The sequence below is a fragment of the Mobula birostris genome, chromosome 31 (assembly GCF_030028105.1).
Source record: "Mobula birostris isolate sMobBir1 chromosome 31, sMobBir1.hap1, whole genome shotgun sequence".
In the NCBI taxonomy this organism is placed as follows: domain Eukaryota; kingdom Metazoa; phylum Chordata; class Chondrichthyes; order Myliobatiformes; family Myliobatidae; genus Mobula; species Mobula birostris.
This window is the reverse complement of record NC_092400.1, coordinates 1,697,104-1,709,180: the sequence shown is the minus strand read 5'-3', so window position 1 is coordinate 1,709,180 and position 12,077 is coordinate 1,697,104. Positions and strand designations below refer to the sequence as shown.

At 37.6% G+C, this 12,077-nt stretch overlaps 1 protein-coding gene across 1 annotated transcript in view; it reads left to right on the top strand.

The window, feature by feature from the left end:
• lztr1 (leucine zipper like post translational regulator 1) overlaps nt 1-12,077 on the top strand; it is an 86,346-nt gene that overhangs the window by 14,422 nt on the left and 59,847 nt on the right. Inside the window, exons 3-7 of the mRNA XM_072247974.1 lie at nt 2,339-2,395; nt 4,071-4,150; nt 6,301-6,409; nt 7,331-7,414; nt 11,005-11,062. Of these exons, the coding sequence (XP_072104075.1) occupies nt 2,339-2,395; nt 4,071-4,150; nt 6,301-6,409; nt 7,331-7,414; nt 11,005-11,062 (388 nt within the window). The remainder of the gene's footprint in view (nt 1-2,338; nt 2,396-4,070; nt 4,151-6,300; nt 6,410-7,330; nt 7,415-11,004; nt 11,063-12,077) is intronic.

The window sequence follows — 12,077 nt, the reverse complement described above, 5'->3', positions numbered from 1 at the left end:
GCTGCATTTTTAAAAAATTATTTGGGTCTTGTGTTTTTGATTTCTTTGAACAGCATTCTTTTTTTGTTTGCTTTTCCCCAACTCATTGTGATGGATAGCAAATTACAGCCGCAAGACTTTCCATCTGCTGCAGATTTTTGGAAAGGTTTTGTGAGCAGGTTACTATTAGAGGACCTGTCGCGGTCTAGGGCTTCACTGTCGTGCTGCAGAGCTACATGAGGTGGCAAGACTGGGATTGGATTCAGACAGGTTAAAGTAAAGGGCAAGTGGTAAGTTCTGGAGGCAGGCCCACCTCCGGAAAGGTCCCTTGTGGTTTTCCGTTCACTATACAGGTACAGTGTAGTTGAAACCATTTTGTGGAATGTATGATTTGAACTAAACATAATAAGACCATAGGATATAGGAGCGATGTTAGGCCATTTGACCCATCGAGTCTGCATTGCCAACTCTGTAATGGCTGATTTATTCTCCTTCTCCACCCTATTTTCCTGCCTCCTGCAAGGAACCTTTGATGTCCTACTAATGAAGAACCTATTGACCTCTGCTTTAAGTACCCACATCATATCACTCAATGTACACTTGCTATAACATTTAATTTCACCTGAATGCTCCATAACTAAATATATACTATATACCATTAAATATTTTATTATTACCAGTTTGAAAAACCTTAAAAATAGTATAGGAGAAAGTATTTTTTATACAAATGGATTCTTATAGTTCTTGTTTAATAAAGCTACAATGTAAAAATGTTTATATATGAATAAATACATTCTCTGGAAACTTTCCAGCTAATATTTGAAGCACGGTATCTGTTCTAAATTGGCCTGAGTGCACATACCCTTAATGTTTTGGTATTTACTTAAATCATAAAGAGATGTATATCTTGCTTCAGTGCAACATTATTTTACATTGTGGATATATAAAAGTGGAATATACTTCAATTAATCATGATCCTTCCTATAGGAAATGCACTAAAATATGAATAAAACGTGTATGCAGCACATTCCACAGTGATTCACCACATTGTGTTACAGATGCACAGCTATCACAGAGGGAAAAATGCTAGTCATTTCTCATTTGGTTTTGCTGACTTCTGAAAGGAACATGGGATTTATAACAAATTCTTAAATTGTTGAAGATAGAACAGTACAGCACAGGAACAGGCTCTTTTACCCACAATGTTGTGTCAAACAATTAAACTTAATAATTAAATGCCTAATTAAACCAATCCCATCAAGCTTGTGTTTGCCTATCTGCTCTTGCGAGCTGATGCTCAACTAATCAATGTAATTTTCTTAACTTGATGGAGCATTTTCCTTTGCCGTGAACAAAATTAGTTAAAGGTGTAATAGTACTTGTTGCTGAGAACAAATATTGTATTCTATTATTTTATGTTGAATGTTGATCAGTGACATTTTCGGTAGTTTACATCATCAGCAGCAATATACGATCCACTCTCCTATCAGCTTCTTTCCTCTGTAGCTCTTTATCTTTCCTAACCACCTGGCTTCACATATCCTCCTTCTCCTTCCTCCACCTTTGTAATCTGGCATCTTCCCCCATCCTTTACATTCCTGAAGAAGGGTCTTGGCTGAAACGTTGACTATTTATGCATTTCCATAGATGCTGCTTCACCTCCTGAGTGCTTCCAGCATTTTGTGTATCTTTCTATGATAACAATAGTCATTTAAGTTCATTACTTTATGGGTGCTCGGCTTGAGAAATGCATTGTTTCTTTTCCTACTTGCATTTCACTTCTAAATGTTCTCTACTTTTCTGTGGGTATACCATGAGTCTTGTGCAAAAGGAGTAAATCTCCACTCTTTCCCACTATAATTTTGTAAGAAAAACAATACAACTTGGATTGCAATAATTACTGGGGCATCATCAGCTTCTTGTTGACCGTTTAAAATGTTGGATAATATTTCCTGTCTCTTTGAGGGGAAAAAAAATTGTTTTCAAACTGTTGCCATTCTATTGAACCTGAAATAGATTTGTGGTATATACTAAGTGCATGAGCAAAGTCTCCTGAGTACACTGCATGATTGAGATTTGAATAGCTCAAGGGTGTTGAATTACTGAGTACTGGGAATTAAATATTTGCCAACGAAAATGAGGTGAATACAAATTGAATGTTTCAACTCAAGATGTACATGGGCATTAGCAAACTGTTATATGAATCCGTGGCAAAATGCAGTGATGACTTTTTTGTCTTGGCCACAGGTGTCAATGAATTCTTTAGATGCCCAAAATATATATTGCATAAAAAGGGGAAATGCAATGACAGCAGGTTAATCTTCCATTTGAATGATCCACCAATTTTGTTTTTCTGCAGAAAGAACATGTTAAATGACCTGTTAAGATTTGATGTGAAGGACTGCTCTTGGTGCAGGTATGTACAAGGACAATGTTATTAGAACAATTGGAATGGAAAAACAAACTCCAAAATGCTTTATGTTATGGAAACAAATTCTGACCCGGGACTTGAAGGATACGGAGAGATGATCAATGATGTAGAAGAATAAATGGGCTTTGGTTAAATTCCATTAAGTGGGAATGTACGACTAGTATGAATGACAGTTATGCTGTGATTGGTATGAGAAATGGGAGCACACAGAAATAATAGATGATGTATTCTGTGATCCTTGAATTAAAATAACAAGTATAAATATTTCGATGCTGTTCCCATCTTCCTTATTTACCTAGTCATATTCCACTTGTACTTTTTTTCATAAGTCCTTTGGTCCCATATTAAAGGTGTGACCATTTCCTCACTTTGTCTAATATGTTTTTGAACATTATGCAAGACCGTTGGTCATATTCTAGTGTAAAATTCAATCTTTAACTATGTGGAGATAGTGACTTGGTTAGGATATTTTCACAAACTAATTTTAGATTTTTAACTTAATTGTGCATTTAGTGGAGGGAAAACAATATTGCTGATGGAATCCTATTAATCTTGATTAACTACAACTGACAGGTGCTTTAGATTAGATTATGAGGACATGCAGTCCTTTTTTATTGTCATTTAGTAATGCATGCATTAAGAAATGATACAATAGGTGATTTAATGGTCCTTGTCTGAAAATTTCTATCTCCTGTCTCATAGTGGTTAAACCTGTCAGACTTTCTGCACAGAATACAGAAATTTGATCAGTGTTTTCCACTTCTGTCATATATTGGTGACCATTCTTGCAACATAATAGTGTATCTACATCCTTTACTCCAGCGGTCCCCAGCCACCGGGCCGCAAAGGATGTGCTACCGGGCTGCGAGGAAACGATATGAGTCAACTGCACCCTTCCTTATTCCCTGTCATGCGCTGTTGAACTTGAACATAGGGTTGCCAACTGTCCCGTATTGCCGGGACATCCCGTATATTGGGCTAAATTGGTTTGTCCCATACGGGACCGCCCTTGTCCCGTATTTCCCCCGCCAAGGTAGAGCGTTCCTATGAAACCTTTCGTGCCGAAATGGCATAAAGCGAAGAAGCAATTACTATTAATTTATATGGGAAAATTTTTTGAGTGTGCCCAGACCCAAAAAATAACCTACCAAATCATTCCAAATAACACATAAAACCTAAAATAACACTAACATATAATAAAAGCAGGAATGATAGGATAAATACACAGCCTATATAAAGTAGAAATAATGTATGTACAGGGTAGTAGGGCAGATTAAGTCAAAACCGATTTGTGGGAAAAAAATCGGCACGTACGCACATGCACATACAGGTGCCCGTGCAAGGCTTCATGGTCATGGTAGTCTTTCTCGGGGTAAACACTGTCCTGTATTTGACTGCTACTTTTGTCCCTTATTTGGGAGTGAGAAAGTTGCCAACCCTAACTGCAAACGACATGTTGAGGTGAGTTAACCCTACTTGAACACCCCCCCGGCCGGCGGGTCTGCAAGAATATTGTCAACCGGTCCGCGGTGCAAAAAAGGTTGGGGACCCCTGCTTTACTCTATGGTGTACAATTTAGGAGGTTGGCTTCATCTAGATGATTTTATTTTACAAAAGAGTGACAACAAAAATAATATTTGTTTCTGATTTTCTTGATCAGGGCTTTCACAACAGGGTCTCCGCCTGCACCCAGGTACCATCACTCTGCTGTTGTGTATGGAAGCAGCATGTTTGTGTTTGGTAAGTCATGGGCAGAGTTCTGAAGCTGATTCCACTCCTTTGTGCATTTATCTTTTATTTATATTCAATTATAAACTCTGATAACTGTTCGAAAGCTAGGGAATATGATCCAATTAGTACGATGTTAAAGTCTACATTTTTATTTAACTAGTTTCTTTCTGAGGAGGAATTTCCTTAGCCAGAGAGTGGGGAATCTGGAAATCATTGCCACAGAGGGCTGTGCAGGCCAAATGATTGAATGTATTTAAGGAAGAGATTGATCAGTTCTTAATTGGTAAAATGGTTAAGGATTGGAGGGTTGTGAAAATAATCAGCCATGTTTGAATGGCAGAGCTGATACAATGGGTCAAATTACCTAATCCGCTACACTTTATTGTCTTCTTTCATGTCCCACTCTACGCTAGAGAATGCACAGCTCTGAGCAATTGACGGAAAGTAGATGTGCATATTTATTGTGGTGATTAAGTTATTTTACACCAGATGCACTTCAGGTAAATTTCACTCCAAGTTCATCCCCTCTCTGAGGGTATCTTTTTTAAAGCTTAATTTCTTGTACAAGTGACTGCCGATGAAATTGGGCTTTTGTATCCTTCTTATCCTGAACTGTGGAAGGATTGCATGAATTTATTTTTGTGAAGTTCACACTACCAGCAAACCAAATAAAGTCCTAACAGTACATTGAATAACTTAGTCAAAGTGGGTTTGTGACCTGACATTTCAACAAATTGTTTTTTATGTAATTGGGACTGGATTTTTGGATAAACTAATATTACAGGGCAGTAATGAATTGGAAAGAGACAAACAGCAGTTTCTGTTGAATTTGGATCTTATGTGCCTGTAGCTTAAGAGCGGAGATTGATTAAAGGAAAGAATTTTCATTTTTATGGTCTACGTGCATGAATTCAATGAAATCTTGATTTTAATAACCACAGAATGTAAGCTCTGGCCGCTAAGTATACCTGTATACTTGCTGTTTAATATGTAATCTGCCAATCATGTGGTAGCAACTCAATGCATAAAAGCATCAGACGTGGTCAGGAGATTGTTGTTCAGAATGGGGAAGAAATGTGATCTGAGTGACTGCGGAATGGTTGTTTTTGCCCAACAGGGTGGTTTGAGTATCTCAGAAACTGCTGCTCTTCTCTGATTTTCATGCACAACAGTCTATAGAGTTTACAGAGAACGGTGCTCACAACAAAAAAGCATCCATTGAGTGGAGGTTTTGTGGGCAGCTTGTTAACGAGGTCAGAGGAGAATGGATCAAGCTGGTAGGAAAGTAACAGTAAATCAGATAACCACACGTTACAACAATGGTGTGCAGAAGAACATTTCTGAGTGCACAACATGTCGAACCTTTAAGTAAAATGGTCTACAGCAACAGAAGACCACACTAGGTTCCACTCCTGTGTGTATAAAATGCTATAATTGCTGAATGAGAAAGAACTGAGAGCAAAGTACACCTGAATCTTCCCCTTGCTAATTAACAAAGTAGTGATTTTTGGTAGCCTATCAATTGCTTGTACATTTGTGTAAGTGTAGTAATGCGAGTTGAGATGATTCATTGCTTTGAATGATGGGATCCCTTACAGTTGCTTGCTCTGCTGAGATTTTCGGTAACCCAACAATAGACTCGCAAAAACTAAAAATCACATGCCAAGAAAAATCCAGACATAAAATCTGCTGTTTTAATGGCTACAACAAATCAAAAAATTGCATAATGCTTATTGTGATGACACTGTCAGTGAAGTGTAGGCACTATAATCATATGGAGTAATGTTGTTGGATCGTCTTTTGTCAGGATACCAGGAAAGCTCTTTTGCACTACCTCACATAATAGAAGGAAATCATTTGTGTTAACACGAAAGTGCAGAGAGCAACTTGATTTTGTGTGTTTCATCTGACAATGTACCATTCTCACTACATTCCAGTATCAGTCAAGACTATATGCTGTCATCTCGAGTTTATCTTGGCTCGTAACCTCCTGGGTGTTATTCCTAAACCAAATATATAGTTAGATTTAGAAAATCTAAATGAAGGGTAATATGTAGTCCAGAGAAGGAAGTTATGGTATGTTGCAGGTGGAGTAGTTAGGGTTGTGAGTTCTACTTTGCCTGTTGATTAGTGAACGCAAGTTACCTTCCCTTTTATAGGTGGCTACACTGGAGATATTTATTCCAATTCCAACCTACAAAACAAGAATGATCTGTTTGAATACAAGTTTGCCACAGGCCAGTGGACAGAATGGAAAGTAGAAGGCAGGTAAGCTTAGTCCATTATTGTATTTTATCTTTAATTTGACCCACTTGAAGATTAATATTTGGCAGTACATTTTGTCTTTGTGATGGGCTGCATGATAAAATAATGTATTGATGCTTTATTTTCCTGTTCTGTGCCAAGCTTTGCTCTGGATAAGCACTCGGATATCTTTAAAACCTCTTTTATTACTTATCGATAATCTAATATATGCAAAGGCATTAACATCTTGACACTCTTGGAACATAATGAAAAGTGGTATGACTTCAGCCAATTTTTGCAGATAATATTCTCTCACAGGTGCTTCCTTTTTTTTAAAAAAAACATTGAGTATAAATTATTTTTTAATTTGCAGAACTATTTTCATTCCAGTGCATCCTGTTTCCAAACCTAAAGGCTATTTTACCATATTCTGAAATTGGCACTGTGTGATTAATTCCTTACATTCTTGCTCCAGTCTCTATTGCTGAAATTGAAAATAGTGTACTCATGCAAATCCAAGCTTTCATTATGTATTTTTTCATTCAATTTTGTTTTTTTATCAAATAAATATGCCTTTTATAATTATCTGTAAGGGCAGGTAATATCCCACATCTAATATGTGGAGTAGTCGTGTCATTTTTTTTTTGTCTGCCTGGGCACATGGAATTTCAAAACAGAGTAAAGGAACCCGCAAGGAAAAATGTGTATTTAATATTTTTCATGTTTCTGTCTATTCACGCCTCTTGTCATCATGTGTGGTTTATTAGACTCTCAGCTTGTAGCCTACACTTGAATAATTATTGTCTCATTGGAACCCTCTGAGCTCCTCAGTTAGTAGAATAGTCCATCAACAGAAGTTTCTCACATTCTGTACATTCTACTAAAACTGGATTACTATAACTTGCTCTGTAAGATCTTTAGTTGCAAAGTGTATTTGTACCGCAGGCTGCCAGTCGCAAGGTCAGCTCATGGAGCCACAGTCTACAGCGATAAGCTATGGATCTTCGCAGGCTATGACGGTAATGCAAGGTAAAGTGAATATTTAATGAAAATAGTTTATTACAGTGCTAACTATTAGTTCAGTTGCAATGTTGGCCAGAAATTGGAGTCAAATGTTCAACTTCAGAGTATTCTTGTCAGCTGATAAATTAAAGTGGTGTGCAAATCCACCACATGCATATTAAGGTTAATTAGTGACCAAATGGTGTCATATTATCCTTATTAATGTGTGTGGACAATAACACTTCAATAGTGTTATTGCCTTTAATTGTAGACCAAACGCTCCGTGCAGATGTTTAAAAAAACAAGTGTTTTATTAAAAGCATAGGAGATTCTCTAGATGTTGGTTATCTTAAGGAACACACACAAAGTGCTGGAGGAACTCAGCAGATTAGACAGCATCTATGGAGATAAATAAACAGATGAATTTTCAGGATGATGAAAGGTTCTGATGAAGGGTCTTGGCCCAAAATGTTGACTGTTTATTCCTCTCCAGAGATGCTACCTCACCTGCTGAGTTCCTCCTTTATTAACTGTGCAAATTGGTAGGAACTTTCTTGCATCAGATTCTGTGTATTACATTATGTGAAATGATAGGTTATTCATTGGTTATTAGGCTAAAAAAAGTAAGAAACAAAAATACATATTTTAGCTTGAAAGGAGTTGAATAAAAGTGTACCCTTTTAGAAATACTTGATCACAGTACAGTCACTAGTTTGAAAAAACAGATTGTGGTGATATTGCAAAGCACTTCTTGCAATAACTAATTAATAAAAAGAATGGGGAGGCAGAGGAATACCCTGAAGTTATCTAAGCAGTGCAGTTAAATACTTAAGTTCATGTTCATTATCTTTTTTGTAGATGAATGGATGAAGTAGGTCATCCATTGTTCTGGTCAATACATCCCAGGATGTAGATTGCACTGGAGAGGGGCCCCTGGAGACTTGCCAAAATTGGCAAGTTATTAGTTACAAAGGAAGATTGGATAGGCTGGCAAGAGGAAGCTGAGGGGTTGTTTAACTGAGCTATAAAAAATGTCATGAGATGGGAAAAAGTAAAGAATTGTTTAAAAACTGGTGGGTAAAGATTTGTGGTAACTGATGAAAGGATAAGAGGGGAAATGAGCAGAGTGTGATAGGGCTCTGAAGGTGTAGATAATTGCACAGTGATCGTACTGTATGGGCACAGTCATTTTCCACACACACACACCTTAGGTTGCTCCTGACCTCTTAATTTTTTTATTCTTTTCCTCAAATGTATAGTAAATCTAACCAGTGTTTTTACTTTTATTTTGCTTAAGCAATCAGAGTGTGACAATTTAGCATATTCTCAGCAGATAGTTACTTGCCAAAATTACATATATTGTTCTAGTCATCTGTAGAGGAAAGGGGATAGAGTTAAAATTTAAGATCAGAGGTCTTGCATCATCAATATCCTACTTTGTTTTTAAGTTTGCAACTTTATTTTCCCTTTGGGGTTTGTTCAGTTTACTGCCTTCCCTTCTTGATAGCCCTATTTAACTTTTAAGGGCACTTCATGGTTTTTTTTTTGGCTTTTTATTAGCTCTCATTAAATTATATGGCCATGAAACAGGCCCTCCAGCTCAAATTGTCCGTGTTGACCAAAACGCCATTGAATTTATCTGCATCTGCCCCATATCCCTCTGAATTTTTCCTATCCATGTACCTGTCAAAAATGCCTCTGACAGCTCTTCTGGCAGTTCAGTGTACTGTACATACCCGCTGTCCTCTGTATGGGAAACCATTTAAATCTTTTCCCACTCATCTTTAATCTCTGCCCTTTTAATTTTATGTTCCCTGCCCTTGAAAAAAGACTGATTATCTTCCCTGCCCTTGAAAAAAGACTGATTATCTTCCCTATCTATGCCTCTCATAATTTCATTGAACTTGCTCCTTATTCACCACTGTCTTGCTTGAGTGAGTCTAATTTCCTTACAATGATTCATTAGAAACTTGTCATTTTAAAATTCTTTCATATGCAGTTTCAGAATTAGGTTTAATATCACTGGCATGTGTTATGAAATTTGTATTTTCATTTTCAAAAGTGGCAGAAAAGAAGAAGCTATTCCTAAAATGTTGACTATGTGTCTTCAGGCTCCTGTATCAGCTGCTTGATAACGATGAGAAGAAGGCATTTCTTGGGTGATGGGGGTCCTTAATGACAGATGCCAATGTTCTCAGACCCATGATGGAACTGGCTGAGTTTACAACTTTCTGCAGTTTTTTTTTCCTCCAATCCTCTGCAGTGGCCCCTCCATATCAAATGATGATGCAACCAGTTAGAATGCTCTCCACAGTGCATCTGTAGAAATTTGTGAGTCTTTGGTGACACAGCATGTCTCCTCAAACCTTTAATGAAGCATAACTGCTGCTGTGCCTTCTTTGTAATTGAATGTTGGGCCGGGGATGGATCTTCAGAGATGCAGTTTTTAACTGACTTACAGAATGTGAGTAGCATGAGCATAGCTAGCATTCATTAATGGTGAATTGCATTCTTTTAGTGAAAGCAGCCCCTCTCTGCTGTTGGATGAAAAGTTTATGATTTGGACTCTGCCATGCTGAAAGAACAGTGTCATATTCTCAAGTCAGAATGGTATACGACTTAGAGGGGAACTTGCAGCTTGTGATGTTTCCCATTCACCTGATCACCCTGTCTCTTTAAGTGATAGAAGTCCTGAGTTTGAGAACTGCTGTCAAGCTAGCTGAGTCAAGTAATCATAAAGCATTTTGTAGATGGTGCACAGTGAAGCCAGTAATGCAGAGAATGAATGCATAATGTGGTCGATGGGTTATAAGTCAAGATGTCTACTTAATTTCAGATGGTCTTGAGCTTCTTGAACATGAGTGGAACTTTACAACCAGGAAAGTGGACAACATATCAATACATTCCTGAAATACATTGTAGTTGGTAGAAAGGCTTTGTGGAGATGGATAGTGAGCTGGAGGCCATGGAATACCCACCCTCAATAGCTACTGTATTTATGTGAATGGTCTAGTTAACTTTCATATCAATGGCTAGTTTATCTTTTCTTTTCCAGAAAATGTAGAATCCATCTTTTCAATGCCTTAACTTTAGTTTTGCTTTAATAATCATAACTAAATATTAGTGCCGAGGTTGGAGACTGACCAATCCAATTTGAATGTCAAAGTAGTGGTTTTACTTTGTCTCATTGCAGATGGTCATTGCCTAGCACTCTTGTTGTATGCACTTTATGATTTGCCAACCCACTTCTGAATATTGCTAAATGCAGGTATTGGCTGTTTCATTCTCCTAGGAGTTGTGAATGGAACTTGGTTATGCATTCACCAGCGGAAATCCCCAGTTCTGACATTGATTCCAAAAATATTTGCCTTGTCCCTGAAATTAAATTTTCTTTCTCTTGTGTTAATAGCACCGTCCATCACTTGGATGGAGAGCAGACTACTGTTAATTAGCTGAATTGGATTTATTTGGCTTTTTGTGAACTTGGGCAGTTTTTTTCACACTGTTGGATAGTCAATGTTCTGTCTGTACAGAAACCAAATTTAGGACAACATATTCAAAATGATATTGAGGTGCTGTGTTTATGAAGCTGTTAAATGTGATACTTTTCCTTTCAGACTGAATGATATGTGGACCATAGGTCTCCATGATAGAGAGATGGCATGCTGGGACGAGGTAAGAAGTTACAAATGTGGCAGTTAGTTAAAATCAAAACTGTTGTGAAAGCTTGAAGTAAATATTGCTGTTTTGTTTGATTTTTGAAATAAGTTTCATGCTGCTGTATGAATCGGGAAATGTGTGCTCCTCGTTAGAAGGGTCAGAGGTGCATATATATTCCTTGCATGGTGTGCATTATGTTTAGAAATTGAAAAGAGTGTAATATTTTGCGATCATCAATGAGAGCCAAGGGTGAATCTAAGAAGATTTGATTTGTTGAGTTGAATCAGAGAACATCCACAGCGTGGAGAAGTGGATATTTGCTAGCGTTTGGTTCTATGGACACAAGCTGCTGTTATATCTTTATTGCACAACTCCCTGTATGATTGGTGTGGCTTGTGCATTAGCTATTTAATCCCTGGAAGCATCAGATGATCATAATCCACTTCACCACGTTTGCTAAGTTTTCCAGAAGGATGGAAAATCCTTTCATTTTCAAGCTATCAAGTCCTAAAAGCACTTGAGAGAGGCTTTGTTCATATTTTGTTGGAGAATACGTTCTGCAGATAGACTTAAAGCCATAGTACTAGGTATAAACAAAAAAGGGAAAAAAAATCTAAGATTGCAGCACAAAAGGAGGTCCGTAAAACTTAGGAGCAGAATTATTCCATTCAGCCTTATGAATTGCTCCCAGAAACTCCAGCCATTGTTGTTCAGCTGTCATTTCTGCTGGTGTCGCCATCTAACCAACTTTGGCCAGCCCCTATCATGCCTCTGTGATTCCCTTTATTGCACTGTAATACTGATAGAGCTGATTGTAGCTTCTCCCTCTCACACTGCAGGGTGAATTCTGTCATGATCACTGTGTCTGAAGGGTTCTTTTACGTTAAGCTCCTTAATCAAATCTGGTTCATTCAATCCAGAATTGCCTTTCTCCTCGTGGGCTTAAAAAAAAACCATCTTGTATGCATGCTACATCTTCCCTCTCTTGGCATCCAGCATCAACCAGATTTTCCCAGTCTACCTGCGTATT